General features: G+C 35.4%; 2 protein-coding genes across 9 annotated transcripts; one reads left to right on the top strand and one right to left on the bottom strand.

Annotated features, from left to right (window-relative positions):
* Positions 1-663: 663 nt before the first annotated feature.
* LOC105328818 (angiopoietin-related protein 7) lies at positions 664-3,371 on the bottom strand. Its single transcript, XM_011429838.4, has 2 exons — positions 2,208-3,371; positions 664-1,990 (listed from the first exon to the last, which is right to left on the bottom strand). The coding sequence occupies exons 1-2, from the start codon at positions 3,112-3,114 to the stop codon at positions 1,350-1,352; spliced, it is 1,548 nt and encodes a 515-aa protein (XP_011428140.3). The 5' UTR covers positions 3,115-3,371; the 3' UTR covers positions 664-1,349.
* A 4,210-nt stretch (positions 3,372-7,581) lies between these two features.
* Positions 7,582-14,387, top strand: LOC105328417 (uncharacterized). 8 transcript variants are annotated; one of them, XM_066088004.1, is made up of 5 exons: positions 7,582-7,622; positions 7,800-7,885; positions 10,916-11,003; positions 11,835-12,006; positions 13,257-14,387. In XM_066088004.1, exon 5 carries the CDS (start codon positions 13,282-13,284, stop codon positions 14,074-14,076), a length of 795 nt encoding a protein of 264 aa, XP_065944076.1. In that variant the 5' UTR covers positions 7,582-7,622; positions 7,800-7,885; positions 10,916-11,003; positions 11,835-12,006; positions 13,257-13,281; the 3' UTR covers positions 14,077-14,387. The 8 variants fall into 8 exon arrangements, with proteins under 8 accessions (XP_065944076.1, XP_034322984.2, XP_034322987.2 ...); XM_034467093.2 differs by lacking the exon at positions 11,835-12,006 and adding an exon at positions 11,746-11,773; XM_034467092.2 differs by lacking the exon at positions 11,835-12,006 and adding an exon at positions 11,746-11,773 and having other exon boundaries at positions 7,615-7,633.
* Positions 14,388-18,272: the final 3,885 nt, after the last annotated feature.

Here is an 18,272-nt window from a genome sequence, read left to right as displayed (position 1 = left end):
TATAAGCATGTCACACATAGCAATGGTAAAGACAAAGTATTAGCGTGCCACACGTAGAAATGGTAGGGACAAAGTATGAGCTTGTCACACGTAGCAATGGTAGAGACAAGACAAAGTATTAGTGTGTCACACGTAGTGTGTCACATGTAGCAATGGTAAAGACAAAGTATTAGCGCGCCACACGTAGCAATGGTAGGCACAAAGTATTAGCGTGTCACACGTAGCAATGGTAGACACAAAGTATTAGCGCGCCACACGTAGCAATGGTAGAGACAAAGTATGAGCGTGCCACACGTAGCAATGGTAGGCACAAAGTATTAGCGTGTCACACGTAGCAATGGTAGACACAAAGTATTAGCGCGCCACACGTAGCAATGGTAGAGACAAAGTATGAGCGTGCCACACGTAGCAATGGTAGAGACAAAGTATGAGCATGTCACATGTAGCAATGGTAGAGACAAGACAAAGTATTAGCGCGCCACACGTAGCAATGGTAGACACAAAGTATTAGCGTGTCACATGTAGCAATGGTAAAGACAAAGTATTAGCGCGCCACACGTAGCAATGGTAGACACAAAGTATTAGCGCGCCACACGTAGCAATGGTAAAGACAAAGTATTAGTGTGTCACACGTAGCAATGGTAGAGACAAAGTATAAGCATGTCACACGTGATTTCAATTTTTATTTTCAATAATGTGTTTGTATACATCCCCAGAATTAAATACAACCATACTGTATCGATCGTGTAGCTTTTTGCATGGCACCAATAACAAACAACAATAAAAAAAACAAGCTTTATCTAAAGACTATAAAAGATTCAGCTAGAAAAACAGTGTTTGTTATTTCCTTAATGCTTAATATATTGTGTTGATCCCTAATGATGGATAAAAATCTAACGATTTCGTTTTATATATATAGGCTCTTTTATAATGTAAAAACAGCGGCTGATCGATTTGGGAAAGACTGGCCACTTACTGTCACGTGCACGTCAATATAATGATGTGCTTCTAGCCACTAAAATGACTATATTTTACGTGATTTTTTGAATATCTTTACATTATATTCTAATAATGTTTTAATTTACTTAAAACAAAATCTCTTCTAGCTTATTGTCTGTATATAATAAATAATCCTTACACGTGACAAAACTCAGCAACTCAGTAACTCCATTGAGTCTACAAACAAATTCTGTTTTATGTCCACATTATTTTATTGTTTTTCTATAAAATTTGAATTCATCAACAGTAACAACACTTGGGTTGTAAAATTACAATCAATTTTTTCCTCTGTAACATGAATTGTTTTACTGCATTGAATTCCCAATGCGCGTTGTATCCAGCACCCTCGATTAAACACGTTTCAACTTCATTTCAACTTTTTTCAGCGAATATTTTTCAGAATCTTTCCACGTAAACCACACAATTCCATCACTGTTGCTAGATTGTGTCTGAGTGTACCAACCCTTGTGATAGACGCCATTAAGATTGCTGAGGTAACAAGAATCGAACCACCAACCCGCCCTGTTCTCTGCCGCGCAATTGCGCATGTTCAGATCGTTATCTGTGTCTTCTGTGCTAAACTTCATTCCGTTGTGGTATCCTAAAGAATCGCCGGCGTTTCCACTGTATCCAGCAACGCGAAGCGTGTACTGATTGGTGTGATCTTCTAATTCGAATCCCGAGTATTCCGCCCACCCGGACTTCCCTTCCCAGTCTTCTAGAGTAATTAACAAACCGTATTTCCTCTGGTTTGTGATTTGGTAAATTAATTCGTTGCCGAGCCAAAAGTCGCCGTAAAGACTACCAAATCCAAACTTATATTCTAACCAGTTTCTGTCGAAATTCTGAAGCCCGTCCTGTCGTCTTTGAATCACCAGTAGGCTTCCCTGGGAGAAATCACAGTAGACATTGAAAGGGTCCCGAGATCCGGTGGGCTGGATTCTGTACACACCGCTTGAAGAATGACCAGAAGTGAAAACATCGTCGCAGTCTGAAAAAAAAATTACAAATGACATATATTACAGCGTATCTATTGTATGTAGCCTGGTCACAAGGGCTAATGAAGCCCTTGACTGCAAAGCTATTTGAGTATACTCATATTGTAATTGCTTCTGATTAAAACCGCCTAAGCCCCTGTGAATCAAGAAAATGATGAAATATTGAAGTAAAGGACGTCATGACGTCATAGATCAGGAATCCCGAGTTACCTGATGGCATGGTCCGGTTGGATGCCGGGGTATCTGTAGCCCTGTTGATTGAAATGGACCGCGTCGATACCATTTTCTCTACCACTTTCTCTAAAGAACTAGCATTCAGTTTGTATGCCTGTAGCTGTTCTTTGATGTCACGGAAATCCTTGGTCATCGTTTTGAATTCAGTCTGCAATTGCTCATCCTTTCTGCTTGATACTATTTGTTTTAGGGTGTCGAAATTTGAATGAAGTATTCGGATAGATTGTGAGCTGTGTTCGAGTGAGGATTTGAAGTTCTCCACTGTTTTCTTTAACATCTCAGTGGTATCCTGGATATGGTTCGTCAAGTTTGTGACGTCGTTGTGGTCTTTCTTAAGGTATGCAATTTCTTTGTGAATATCAAAAATATCTCTCTTGATCATTATCCACTCCGATCTGAGATCACTGACCGAGGCTCTGATCGTGTTCATTGTCACCTGACCACTGTCACTCAGCGCCCTTTCGTGTTTGATCCTTGACTTCCGGCCACCTCTCTTGATGAACTTGTTCTCTAATTGTATCAAACGTCCCGTTAAATTGTTCAGTTGTAATTGTTGTTCCTCACACAGCTTAGAATCATTTTTAGTCGAGTTTTCTTTGAATTCTTTCAGTTTTGATTTGATTAACTCTAATTCCAGTACATGAGTTCTGTTTTGAAGACACTTCAGTTCGTGCAAGTCTGTGTGCTTCAGTTTCAGTATTTCCAAGTCTACGTAAGACGTCAGGTTTGAGATTTTAAATTCAACAACTTGAAGTTTGTTTAAGACATCTCTATCCGGGTACCACACGCTGAATTTGTATGAACAAGACTCCGCGCGGGTACATACGAACAGACCTAGCAACAACACACATGTTGCGTGGATTCCGGATGACCAGGCAGCCATTTTGGCTTTCTCCGTCGTTAGAAAATCATTTCTCTTGTACCGTTGTGCGTTGTTACCGTGGCCGGAACATCATTTTGCCTTGGCGCTGCAAAACATTATCAAGACTCATGAATCAATCACTTCTCCTAATATCAATTCCTCAATTTTAACGGGAAGAATTTTGCATCATTTTGGCGGTCGATAGTCTATAATGTCGAGCGGGGTAATGGCCCAGCTATAGATTTTCTCGGAAGGTACTTTAAGATTCCAAAGTCACGCAGGCAAATTTGATAGTCCTTGATATCAAATGCATTGACTCTGATAATTTTTGCAATTGTTTGGGGTTGATAAAATATTCAACAGACGTTCTCTCTGGTTTGCTGGGTTTTATTTTAGTCTTGAGATCGGAGTTGATGTATGTTGGTAACTACATTCTAATCAGCAGTCTTTGTGGCCGGTACGAGATACTGCACGTGTTAATGTAGCACTGTGATTCTCCTAATGCTGTATGAGCATGTACGTGACCTAAATTACCGAAAAGATGGAGACCAGAATGAATACCCACTGTTCCGCTTACATATAAAATGTAGTATTTGAAGTTGAGCACCAGCCAAATGATCGGGATCTACATTCTAAGTTTTTGGTATATTTTTTTTTGGGCGACCAAGTGTGACTCAGATAAAATGTTAGTCGACAATTTTAATGAATTAGGATTACGTAAGAAAACAGTCTGGACGTCACTGCACTCATATAAGATCATATACGAGTACATGTATGCATTGTTTCTTTAAATAAACATAGGTCATACATGTAGTTGCATCTCAACAAACCTGTTAAAAATATTTATCCTTTCTTTAATGCTATAGATTTTCTCATTGCTATTTTTGTGATGATGTACATTTATGATTGCATACAACTTTAAGACATTATGCATGTTTTAGATGTAAGAGAATAGTGAATGTCTGTTTTAGGCTTCATTTATTTTCATTGTTTGCATATTCTACTCAACAAAAGATATAACAACGTGGTATTTATTTCACCTTTTTCAGAAATAGATTTTTTAACTATATACGGGATATGACATTGTATGAATGATAATTTACCTATTTCCAGCAATTAATATTAAACGTGTGTGCATTAAATGTTCAGAAAAACATTTATATGCTTACAATTCTCTTGATTGTAATAGGTATTCAAAAACTGATAGGTTGATTACCTAGGTATGTGTAATGACAGATTTCACACCGATTTGCGTGTTGTATCTTGGAGGCGGTGTTTGAAGCCTTCATCTAATCAACACCTCTTTCTCATAATCCATACCTCTATCTCATAATCTTGTTATATGATAGCGTAAGTAATTATCAAACGGAGACAATTTAATTCGACTAGCATGCCGATGGCGTTCTTCCATCATAAGAAGGGCGCTTATTTTTACTATTTTGAACAAATTACAGATAATATTAGTTCGCCATATTGAAAAATGTGATAGCTTTGAAATCTTTTAAAGGAGATGAATTCCAAAATGTGAGAAGTTTTCAAATAATAAAATACAAACGTCTTCATAAAGTTGGATCAGATTACTGGGACATCAATAGGAATGTTACACCTTGCTCAAACGGCTGGTATAGAAAATTAATATCTATTTCTTAGGGGAAGAAATATAATCAACGATGAAACATTATCACTAGTGAGCGAGTTGTCTTGTAGATTAATTCTAACTATATTTATTGCTCCAAAGGGTGTAGTGAAAGGCAGTTGTCAAGGTGATTCTCGGCTCCAGGCAGATTCTGTCATGATACGGTGCATATAGAATACAAAACCGGACACGGACGCCGCAGGACTGTATTATATATTGCTGTTTCTGATATTGTAATATGTAATATCATAAATAACATACACGGAACGTTAACGAGACTCAGGCCCTATCAGTGCCATCTACCCTACGTTTCTGTTGGAAGGGATCAGGAAGTCATCTGTTTATTTCCACTTTTGAAAAAAAACACATGTCTTTTGTGACGGCGTTCTTTTCATAGGATGGTATTAATTAACATTCCAGCATACTTTTAGTTTTATCCATTGTACATGTGTTATAAATTTTTATAAGATATTGTGAAAAAATTTAAACGTAACAGTTTGATTTATTAACTAATTTATCTAAAACAAGAGGCAAACAGGCTTTAACGGTCACCCGAGTATCATAGTCCATACACAGACCTGTCGATAAATCTCAAATATGCTCTTAATTAAGTTCCATTCTTGGGTAAAAAAAAAAAAAAAGAAATATTGTACTGAAGACAACCTCCCTGTCTGAAATCTTTCAAAAAGAACTGTAAAACCTATAATTATCATGAAAAACTTCCAGATCATGATAGAGCGCCTGACCTGATATTGAAAAGGTGGAAAACACTAAAAGGAAATACTTCTCATATTCCCAAATTTGTTAACATTTAAGATAGGTTTTATGTGTACATTTATAAGTTTTCGTAGATAAACTAAAACAAGATGGCTAGTATATATGTTTTATTTTAAACAACCTCCCATCCCCCGTCCCCAGGGGGCAAGACATAAACTTCCTCTTAGGATATTTAAACGAAAAATAAAACATAAAAATCTCCCTTTTTCATATTACTTCTCATGTTTCGGCTTTTCAATATTCAACCTTTGTAACACACTATCTAGCATTTATCCAAAATTTACATGTAGCGCTTATCCGTGATTTTGGCTGACCAGTTGATTGTTACTTTACTGTTAACAAGTCTATTTGTTTTCTTCGAAAGTTAAAACTGTTACTGTTGTTTTGTCTTAAATAACAAAAAATTCTTGTACAACTCTTTTAATCATACAAATTCTCATTCAATCTACATCATTTTTAATTATCAATTCCTAAATATGTACACGCAAGGGAAGATAACCCCATTAAATGTTACACCCCCTCCCCATTTGAACTATTTCCAAATCTTAACTTTGATAGACAGCTTCTTTCTTTCTCTTTTCTAAACATGTGAATTTACTCATTTTTTTTTTCATTCAAATTCCAGAGCAGAATAAAATAAGAAGACTAATACACCCCCAGCCATATGCTTTGCCTTGTATAGGTGTCATGAAATTGAATAAAAGATTATCGATAGAGCTTAATGGGTTTTTTTTATCTAATTCGCAATCAGTTTCTATTCTGTGTCAGTAGACGTAAAGATTACAATGTATATACATGTATATATTAAATCTATATGACCATTTTGGCCACACCCTGCAGTAAGAACCCTTACCCCATATACTATCTTACTGCTTTGGTCTCGTCCTAGAATCAAAACTACTACCTTGAGGAACATGAAATCTACAATTTACGATAGCTTGTTTTCTTAATATGCAGTCAGTTTTTTATTCGATATTGAAAACAATTTTTAAACATTAAATGTATTAACACAACATAACAATTTTGGCCCCACCCTAGGGTCAAAACCCCTACCCAGGGGGACATGAAATTTACAACTTGTTAGAAGGTTCTCCGGTGTACCTAAATATAAGTTCAGTTTTTCTTGCAAATATGTGGGAGTAGAGAAGAATATTTTGTATAACAGTATAGTCATTAACACGGTATGTCCATTTTGGCCCCACACTAGAGTCAAAACCCCTACGCAGGGGGACAGAAAAGCTACAATTTTGGTAGAGGGCTTTCTGGTCTAATTGATCATGAATTCAGATCGATTTTCTTTACAGTCGATGGGAGAATAGAAGTTGATTTTTAAACATTTTATACCTTAACACAGTGTAACCATTTTGACCCCGTCCTAGAGTTAAAACCTCTACCCCGTGGAACATGAAATTTACAATTTTGGTAGAGGCCTTTCTGGTTTAAATAATTATGAATTCGGGTCTTTTACAGATGTGTGAAAGTAGAGAGAAGTTTTTTTGAAAATTGGTCAAATTTTGAACATTTTGCCCTGCCCCTAGAGCCATCATGGGACATGAAATACCATTACCCTAAAGATGAATTATTATAATATTTAAAAAGAATTGGCCTAGTAGCTTTGAAGAAGAAGTTAAAAATGTTCAATTGTTAACGCACGACGAGGACAACGACGGACGAAAACCAATTGCAAATGTCACCTGAGAGACTCAGGTAACCTAAAAAAATCAATTAATTAGTGGTTGTTAATCAACTTTATTAATTTACATAAGTAGCTATGAATTCATTATTGCACAACAGAAATTATTGTACGTTATGTACAGAGGCTGAAAACTTGACTCGTATGAGGTAAAGATTAATTTATTGTTGACATGAATTAAATCGGTCGTGTACACTGTTTGTATATTTTTTATCTATGTCGGTAGTAATATCAAACCTTAGTACATATGTATCATCTAAAAATTATGTAAGTATAAATTCTGTTTTCTAAAATTACTGAGGCTTTTTATATGGTAAAACAGTACGATTTTTTTTATTTATCCGGAAATTTATTGCCTATGCCACCTTCGTATTTATGTTTCCATTGTCAACATCCTGTGTATACCCTGCAAGCAAGGCCATGGTAAAATTCGGGTAATTTTTTCCCAGCAGAAGCATTAAACAACTTCTACTCAAATGTTATTTAAGGTTTATTCAACTAAGTAAACTAATGTTTAATATTAATACATGTAAAATACATGTGTTGTACTTGAAATTGTAATGTATGTAAGATAAGTGTGTGTGTTTTCTGCGTAATGAGGGTGTGGTCGTCACCATTTGCCAAGTGTGGTTGTGTGTGTCCCTGTCCCATCCCTGTCCCCTAGGGATCTAGGAGGCCAAATCCAGGTATATATGTACAGGGGTATTTGTTGAGTATCAAAGAATCAAACAAACGCCTATTCGGGTTCTGGGCATATCCAGAATTTATTAAATTGGTATAGATAGTAAAAAATAAATAAATAGCCCTACAATAATTAACAACAATATGAATATTTGGCATAAAAATAGTACAATAGGAATAAGTTGCGTTGAAAGGGAATAACTCTTTACATCAATCCATAATACATATGTATTCATGTACAGTCGTTTTACCGGTAACGAATCAGTATGCCGTTTCGTCGTGCATGCGACTATTATCATCGGAATTCCTAATGTTTTTATTTTTTGTTTAAATCGCGTTTCTTTGTCCTTCTAAACTGAAGTATCAAACTTCCATAAATATAAAGGATGAATCCATTACGGAGATAGTGGTTTCAACACTCCCTCCATTTTCCTAGTTTCGAAGGTAAAGGTATCAGGAGAAAACGTACCTAGGAGAAAACGTACCCAGGAGAAAACGTACCCAATTTCTAGGGTACGTTTTCTCCAGGAGAAAACGTACCTTATGAAAATCATAAATATACTACTCAAAAGTTTTTATTACTTTTACATGTATACTATTTTACATAATGAATATACAGAAATGTATGAATTTAATAGTGATTGAATTTAATGTGTTATATTCTTAAAGGGTTTGGACATACTAAATAATTTTCAGATGCATATTTCAATGCATAAATATATAGAAATAGATTGAAATATATTCATTTTATGAATTATATCTTTATTATAATTGTAGCAACTTTTATTTTAGTACAAATTAATGACCTGTCATAAAGTGTTATCAGCTTACTTCTAAGTTTTCCATTTACCGTTAGCCTTACCTATTTGAGTATCTTTGTGCGAGATCCCCTGATTGCCTTTTAATTATAGTGATAATCAATTTAATACCTGTGCAGTTATTGTTATGTAATATTATGTATTGCCTCCCCCCCCCCCCATGCCCCGCGCAGGAGGTAGAAATATTCACTACCCACACATTATACATGTCAGCAATGGTCAGTGGCGTCAGAAGTAACATACATACAAGCATGAAAATATCAAATGATAACATTTTTGAAAAAGTGTGCATGATGTTCTTCTGAATGAACTGTTCAATGTGTTGTAATTCATAAATTATATATATTTTAAACCATTTATATATATAAATCAAAAAAATATTCAAAAGACTTGGACTTGATTTGAGCTAAATATTTTCAACTTTGTTTTATAAATTTTCAAAAAAAATTAAAAAAAAAACGCGCTATCGACTTCTTAAGATACTCATCTTTTAGTTCTCCAAATTATAGATTGCAATAAAAACTAATTATTTAACGGTTTGTTTATGGATAATTAATTGCCGACTTAATAAACTGCCCGGGCGATGTTAGCGTATGTTCGTGTACGTGTGTAACAAATTATTGCCTAAATAATTTATTAATGATATATTTAGAATTTAGAATAATTATGAAAACTATTATTTATGATTTTCATTGGAGAAAGGTACCCGGGTACGTTTTCTCCTGGAGAAAACGTACCCTAGAAATTGGGTACGTTTTCTCCTGGGTACGTTTTCTCCTGGGTACGTTTTCTCCAGCATTCGTTTCGAATACGTTTTCCAGTATCGAATCAAGTGCCCTCTATCACTTCTGATCGAAAATTTTGGGGCGGATTCATTTCAAAAATGCACTAGAGTACATGTCAATAGATTTATTAATGAAGAAGGCAAAATAATTGTGGAAATATGTTATTTAAACGAATAATATGATCGTTATTTTTTTCGTACCGTTCTCCCGTCAAATTGAAACTGGACTTGAACAGTTTTCATTTTGCGTTACTTTATGAAATTGTTTTTTTACGAAAACACTTTATAATAGTAATTGATGATAAGTAATTGTCATTTGCCTTTGTTTTGCCCGTATATCTATCAATATATCCAGCCAAATAATACTTCTGTCGCAATGAACCGACACTAGGAAAACTACACGTGGTTCTATCTGAAGTCGTAATTTCATTCAAAGCTCCATTATTATTTGATATGATGCATAATCTCATTAAATGGATTATAATTACTAATTATTCACAAAAAAGGGGTCAATAACAAACTTATTTTCATGGTTAGTTTTAATTGTTTTCACACTTTCGTTTTTTCTGCCTTGCACTTCCGGCAGTTCATATCTGGGTCACCTTTCTAATTTGTAAACAATACGGTAAATAATCGTGCAAATGTCAAACAACTCCACGCACTGATAATATATTTATTTATGTATTATAATTACCTAGCTTGGATTTTTTAAAACCTTAACTTCGTTTTTCACAAATAATTTTTTCTAAAAATTATTCGATACTGGCAAATATTCGTTACCGGTAAAACGACTGTATCTAAAAATAGGTTTACAATTATATTCATCTATAATGTCTATAAAGACATCACTATATTATATTTTAAATCATAAAATATGGTTAAACATACCATACTAGGGAATGCGCCCTTGTACAGTATACTCTGTGGTTTATTTACTTTGTGTTATGGCAACTACAAATTATTGTCAAATTTGCATTAATAAACTTGTAGTTAAGTTCACAATATAAAGGGATAAAACAGTCAACATTTTCCTGTTGATTCCTGCGCTTGCGCAGGATCTGATCTAATTCGTTACATAGATAAATAATTCTAATTAGTATCGTCTCTAGAACATGAACACAGTCATATTCCTTTTTGAAAGTCTAATTATAATATAAACTAACAAACAGACTGCACAATTTACATTTTACACATATCAATGATCGATTGAAACTTTACCCACTTAGATAAGAAAATCAGAATAAATTATATAGACATTGTCTTTATAGTTTTCATGTTGAATATCTTCTTTGACTTTATCTTTAACACTAATCAACAGATAAATATATTGAACATACGTAAGTTAATGATTTTGATCTTTTCGAATCAAATATTCTATTGTTGTTTATAATATTATTGTTAATAAGATAATTGCTTCGTTTTCCGCTTTTTAGCTATATTTTACTGGACTTTGACCTCTCAACTCCTATCGCAGCTTATGGGGGTGAAGAAGAATGACGATTGTTTATAATTTATCCAGAGGTATGTGTAGCCGTTTCATTTTAGACGTAACTTAGTACGGGGTATGATGATAAAGCAACATTGAACAAAGTTATTCGTAACCAGGTCACGGCGTTACATGCGCTACTTTGTGTCCACGTTCTGTAGCATCACGATAAAAAAACAGAGTTATTCCTCTTTGAACATAATAAAAGGACTACCGGAGCCGATCTCTCTCTCTCTCTCTCTCTCTCTCTCTCTCTCTCTCTCTCTCTCTCTCTTTTGAAGAGCGGAGAATATTTTTTAAAAAGGTAGATACGGGAGCATTTTCTTTGGTATGAATTCATTTTCCAAACCGCCGAATGGACCACGTCACCTTTGATAACCTGGCTTGTTTCATTTGTCCGAGGACATTGGAAAGTCCGGTGTGGAATTCGCCGGTTTATTTTCTGCAAATGGCTGGGGGCGGGGGTAATGCATTTTTCCTATAGAATGTAATTTTCGTTCAGCAACGAGTAACCCCCTTGAATGACTCTTTCCTGACATGTGTCAAGCATTTTGATAGGAAATGTTCCAATAAATGTATATACACTCTGCAAGTATAGGAACTATTCTGCCTATAGGCACTATTCGTTGTCCTACTGATTCTAAAAATAGTTAGAGGGATATACCCATGTACTTTTGATCCAGGGCCAGAAATTGAAATGATTTGGCAACCATTAAGTAGATTGGGAGTTTCAGGAAAAATCGTATTTATTTGAAAATTTGATTTTGTTTTATATAGGTTTGGCCTCAACACAGTCCTACCGTGGGTAAATTGTTAGACTTATAGAAATATATGATAATTATATTTGTTTTCAAATAATATTATAGTTGAACCACATTGGTATCTCGGGGGTGGGGGATATTGGCTTGTCTTGCACTAGAGTGGTGGGTTAGTGTCTGAACTTGTACTGGAACTCTACAATAACTAGAAATGAAATATTAATGCAGATATTCTTAACAACTCGACAGCAAGCTTGCCAACCGCTTTCCTGCAATTTCGGTACTTTGATTTTAAGTATTACGAAAAACTTCGGTTAGATGATGTAATGAGTTCGAAGAAATGTACTCTTCCTAACTTGACCCTGCATTTGTACATTTGTAAATATCTTTGTTTTTTGTACCTCATGTACCATTGATATGGTTTGGGAGAAATAAACATTCTTAAAAAAAATAACATAACTTGCTACCGGGAGTTATATATTGTTTCTGCAATGTCGCTACCTTCATAACCCGAAGAAAACATTTCATTGTGTAAATAATACCGGGGTATAACGTTTAAAGGGACACGCTCACGATTTTTGTCAAGTTTTATATTTCTATTTTTATTGTTTACATTGCAATATTGATGATCAACCAAAATTTGAGTGTCATCAGTCGTAGAGTAATAAGCAAAAATATTAAAATGGAACTCACAAAACCATTACCTCAATTTTGTTTACATAACAAAGAATTCTAAGCCTTGCATCTCGCTTTCGACGACTGACACTAAAATGTTGGTTGATCTTTAGAAATGCCTTTCAGTACGGAAGCATTGTAAACATTAAAAAAACTGAAAAATAAATTTTGACCAAGATCGTGACCCTTTACTATTCCTCCGTACAGCTCATATGTGATATAGATAGATGCTGCAGAATGCATTAATTAGGATATCATTCTCGCAGATAAAATTATTTTTAATTTTGTAAAGAAACCTTTACAAAATCTGTATTTAGTAACATTTAGATGAAATTGCATTGCTACATACTTAATAAACAATAAACAATAAACAATAAAATGCTTTGGTGATTCATGCGGGATTTGAAGTTAGCGACATAGCAGAAAAAATACAAATCCCGCGTTTGCAGCTTATGTAATTTTTTTTTCTGCAATGATCGCTACTGTCCTTTAAAAAAATTAGATTATTGAGAATCAAAATTTGTACATAACAACTTGTCATGTACAAATTTTGATTCCTAATAATCTTAATTTTGTAAAGGACACTTCCTTCAAAAGCCCGCGTGAATTATCAAAGAATGCATTTTATTGCTAATATTTACAACGTTTTTCTAACAAAATAATTAATTGATCGTTAAGAGCAAGTAGAATTAACCGAATTATTTTTTACGTTTATGTACATCACTACTTAAATGAAAGAAATAATGGGAATTTAAGTCTGACAACGTCATGATTATTTCGTGCAGTCCTTGAATTTTTTTTTAATTTTTTTTTTTTTTGCATACTGTCAATACTGTTCTTGTCTATAATTTTTAGCTACAGTGAGGTCATTGAGTCTACTATGAAAAACACGGATTTTTCACTCATCAAGCGCCCAGACGTCAGTTCAAACAATGGCGCCAAACTTGTGTTGTTATATGGATGGCTGAACGCCAGTCAGCGCGCTGTGCAGCGCTTCGTCAATTTGTATCACGAGTCAGGCTACGACGTGCTTTATATTCCTGGGCGCGTGATCCAGTTTGCATGGCCCCCGCTGTCGATGAAGCTAGCCCGGCAGGTGCTCGCTACGGTCAGCGAACTTGGGCACTACGAGCACCTGCTCTGCCACGCCATCTCTATCGGCGCCTACAACCATACCAGTTGCATGATACTCCTACAGGAGAACCCAACGATGTTCCAATCCTTCAGGAGTCGTCTCCGTGGGGTCATCTTTGACAGCCTGACCCTGGGGTCCACGAAGCGCATGATTTCCGGCGTCAGGCACGGTCTGTCCCAGAACCCCCTGGTGCAGTCCCTCATCCCTCGCCTCCTGTCTGTCTATCTGTGTGTAACCTACAAATATACTCTCAATTTTTTTGAGAAAGGAGTGCAGCTTTTTCAGGACTCTCCCTTACAGGTGCCGACTTTGTTCGTGTATAGCCGAGATGATCCAATGTGTGATGCTGACCTGGTGGATGCCATTATCAAAAATTGGCGGGAAAATTTGAAAATGACAGTATCGTTTATATGTTGGACGAAATCTAAGCACGCGATGCATTTAAAAACCAATACAGAAGACTATAAAAAGGCTTTTAGTGATTTTATGGACTGTGTAGCTCGACACTGGGAGGATACCATTTGTAAATCGAAGCTGTAATGTACTATTTTCAGGGAAATAAAAACCATTGCATACCGGTTTTAATTTTTATTGGTATTGTCTGGTACTTTTAGATGTTCTTTAGTCGTGAATCTTAATATGTACATCGTACGTCACATACTGATAGAAACACAGACTGTATTACTTGTAAATCAAAACTATAGTGTATTTCATAATAGATTGTAAATTAAACTATAATACTGTATTACTATGGTCAGTCTCTTGAAGATTGTAATGAATAATTTGTATCAAATTTTGTAAATGTATGTTATAACATTATAACTTTGAATAAAATTTATTCGGACGAACAATTTATTATTCGATTTTCTTTAAAATGGACATGAACTCAGAAGGCAGAGAAGTTAAGGAGGATGTGCGGTCGAAGAATTAACCATCAGATCCACAAATGTACCTTAAGGTTCAAGAATATACCATCAGAACTACAAATGTACCTTAAATTTTTTGCAATTATGTTTTAAAGGTATAAACTTTTATTGTTTAAAAATTTGAGTAGCTTTCTTTATCTTTATATTGAGCTCTTCTTTAAATGAGATCAAAGTAGAAACATCCAGACTTTGGAGCCCCCTTAAAACACCTGAGCGTGACAACATAGAATACTATACTCTGTCCCGCGTTTTTGCTTCCACCACTTTTTGCTTGATATTTCAATAATAGTAAATACCTTTGTGCTTAAACTACGTTCATCCACTAATATGAAAAATGTCCAGATTATCTGTTTTGAAACGCCCCCTCTACCGCTTCAGGTTTCAATACATATCCAGAAATTGAAAGTCTACGGAGATTTTGCATTGCATCAGCCATTAATAAGCCCGGATGATAATGTTAAAAAATTGCGCGATGTATTCCGAGTGTATTCCGAATAGAGAAAAGATGTAAACAGGCACGTAGCATCGTTTTTGAAAGTGGGGGGTGGGGGGGGGGGCCAGACTCATCCAAAAAATATTGACAAGCAAAAAAAAAAAAAAAGGGTCAATTTGATTTTTCCAACATCTTCAAAATCCTAATGGGGGGGGGGGGGGGGGGGGGGCTGGAGTAGCATATCTAAAATTGAAATTTCACTCTTTATTTCCTTATCTTCATACCATTTTTTTACATACTCCAAAAAAATTGGGGGGGGGGCAACTCCATGCTTATTCCATTTTTTATATGTGAATTTAAAAAAAATTCTTGCTGCGAGAAAAAGTGGGGGGGGGGGGGGGCAGGCCCCCCCCCCCCTGATGCTACGTGCCTGGTAAACATTTCCTATTACAAATCATCGTAAGAAAATTGTTTTCGTTCCTCTGAAATTTTATGAGTGAAAAGGGATAATTGTTCAATGAAGATATCTTGGATATATTCCCTTTTATCGATTTCAATTGTCTTTCTTTCACAGGAATGTGTATTTTTATTAAAAATCATCAAAAATTGATGGAAGCAGTAACTTGGGACAGACTATAGTAGTAATGCTGTGGAATCATTAAATTTCGTGGGGGTCAATTTTCGAGGGTTGCTTTAATTTTACAGGTCCGTGGGGACGTAATTTCGTGTGTTCTGTTGTATCTACAAGAGAAAATGTTACTTTATTATCCTTTTTTATTAATTCGTGGAGGATATTAATTCGTGGATGAGAGGTACTCACGAATTTTACGAAAATTGATCCACCACGAAAATTTAATGATTTCACAGTAGTAACCGCATCTTATCACTTTGACCTTTAATACCACATATACGATTTTGATCAAAGAGTAATAAAGTATACGTATTCGTGAAAAGGGATTGATTCCATGCAAAACGTTATGTATCTTTGCAGCTGTAAATGAAATGAGGAACGTAAAACTATCAATCGTTTTCCTTGTCAGTTTCAGCTTTTGAAGACGTTAAGAATAGTTATAATTTCATTTTTTTCTGTTGTTTCTCCGTAAGTCTATTGTTACTTTCTTGTAGGTACATTTAGCAAATACACTCCTTTAAAAGTATTTAATCAAATATGATTTTGCATTTATTGATATTTTGAAGGTAAGCTTTTTAGCTCACCTGAGCCGAGGCCTCAAAGCTTTTCTGATCAAGATTTGTCCGTTGTCTGTCATCGTCTACCTCGTTGTCGCAAACTTTCCACATTTCCATCTTCTTCTTCAGAACCACTGGACCATTTTCAATCAAACTTGGCAAAAAGCATCACTGGGTGAAGGGAATTTAAGTTTGTTGAAGAATTTAGAATTGTTGAAAATGTGTTGGAATATTAAAAAAATCATCCATTTAAGAACCATTTGGCCATAACGTGTGAAAGGTAGTGTAGATTCAAGTTTGTTCAAATCATGGTCCACGGGGGTAGGGTGGGGCCACAATGGGGAAGATGAATTTTTACAAAGGAAAATATTGAGAACATCTTTAAAATGTTTCTTTTCAGATCCCGACCATTTGGCCAGAAAAATCTTAAACTTGTGTGGAAGCATCCCCAGGTAGTGTTGATTCAAGTTTGTTCAGAACATGGTCCCCGGGGGGTAGGATGGGGCCACAAATGTTGTCGAATTTTTACATAGGAATATATAGAGAACATATTTAAAAATCTTTTCAAAAATATTTGGCTAGAAATGATTAAATTTGTGTAGAATCAAGTTCATTCAAATCATGATCCCAGGGGGTAGGATGGGGTCACAATTTGGGGGATGAATTTTTACATAGTAATCTTTATCAAAAACTATTCGGCCAGAGAAGTTTAAACTTGTGTGGAAGCCGCCTCGGGTAGTGTATATTCAAGCTTGTACAAATCATGATTCCCGGGGTAGGTTGGGACCACAATGGAGGGATGTCAAGTTTATACATAACTGAATAATTAGATAAAATCTTTAAAAATCTTCACAGAAAAAACTGTCAGTAGAAAAAGTCGAAACTTGTGTGAATGCACTGTTACTGCACAAGTTGTGCAGATAAAAGTTTGATCAAACCATGATTCCCTGGAGAAAATTTGGGCCACAAGAGGTGGGATTTTTAAATAGAATAGAATCTTTTCACAAATTTACTAAGACAACAAAAGGTGGCGTAGTATTTACCATAAAAAGATGTGGATAAAAGTCGGCAGATTTTCTAACATTTTGTGCTGTACTTATTTGTCAAGATATTTTGAATTAGGTGCTGTAATGCTGATTTGATCAGAGTTATGACTTTTGTTACTCAGGTAAGCGATGTGGCTTCTTGTTATGTACTTTTGTTACTCAGGTAAGCGATGTGGCTTCTTGTTATGTACTTTTGTTACTCAGGTAAGCAATGTGGCTTCTTGTTATGTACTTTTGTTACTCAGGTAAGCGATGTGGCTTCTTGTTATGTACTTTTGTTACTCAGGTAAGCGACGTGGCTTCTTGTTATGTACTTTTGTTACTCAGGTAAGCGATGTGGCTTCTTGTTATGTACTTTTGTTACTCAGGTAAGCGATGTGGCTTCTTGTTATGTACTTTTGTTACTCAGGTAAGCGATGTGGCTTCTTGTTATGTACTTTTGTTACTCAGGTAAGCGATGTGGCTTCTTGTTATGTACTTTTTCCCAAACCTATCGGCAGTTCATTGGTCCAATTTTGATGTACTCAGTTTTTGTGTGTGTACATTAAATCTCTCAAAGCGGCTGATAGGAACTAGACTTGTATCCTTTGCAAAAGGAGGATTTGATTTCGTCTTGAGTGCAAGCAAATGAGGAAGGGATCGATGAACTGATTAACTTTAGGAAAACACTTCCTATTGGGGAATTAGAAATCTAGATCAACTTCTTCATTTGGATTAAGGCAAAGTAACCATTTCCTCTCCACCACTTACTGTTTTATCAGCTAATTGTTACAACATACGACCATTTCCTACAATCTAGCGACTATATAAGAATAAATCGAACCGAGCGTTAAACAGCGCTTGTTGTTTTGGAATTTTACTCTCGACTGAATTTAATCAAATATAATACACCAAATCGAAAGAAAAGCAAGATTTTTTTAACCATATCGTACCAGTATAATCATATCAAAGGGTTATATTGGTACAAGTCCCACTGCAGCTACATGTATAGGTTTGGTTTAGTGTCACTTTAATTTAAATGGCCGTCCTTTTTATGATATAACACCAGTGTATGTTTCAGGCAGCCGTGCCTGCTTGCTGCAGTTCGCTCATTACTATACATGGGCGAGATTTACGACTAATTCTTTCGTACGACGACCAAAT

Source organism: Magallana gigas, chromosome 6 (assembly GCF_963853765.1).
Source record: "Magallana gigas chromosome 6, xbMagGiga1.1, whole genome shotgun sequence".
NCBI lineage: Eukaryota > Metazoa > Mollusca > Bivalvia > Ostreida > Ostreidae > Magallana > Magallana gigas.
The sequence above is the reverse complement of the archived record's forward strand: the minus strand, read 5'-3'. Positions and strand labels throughout refer to the sequence as shown.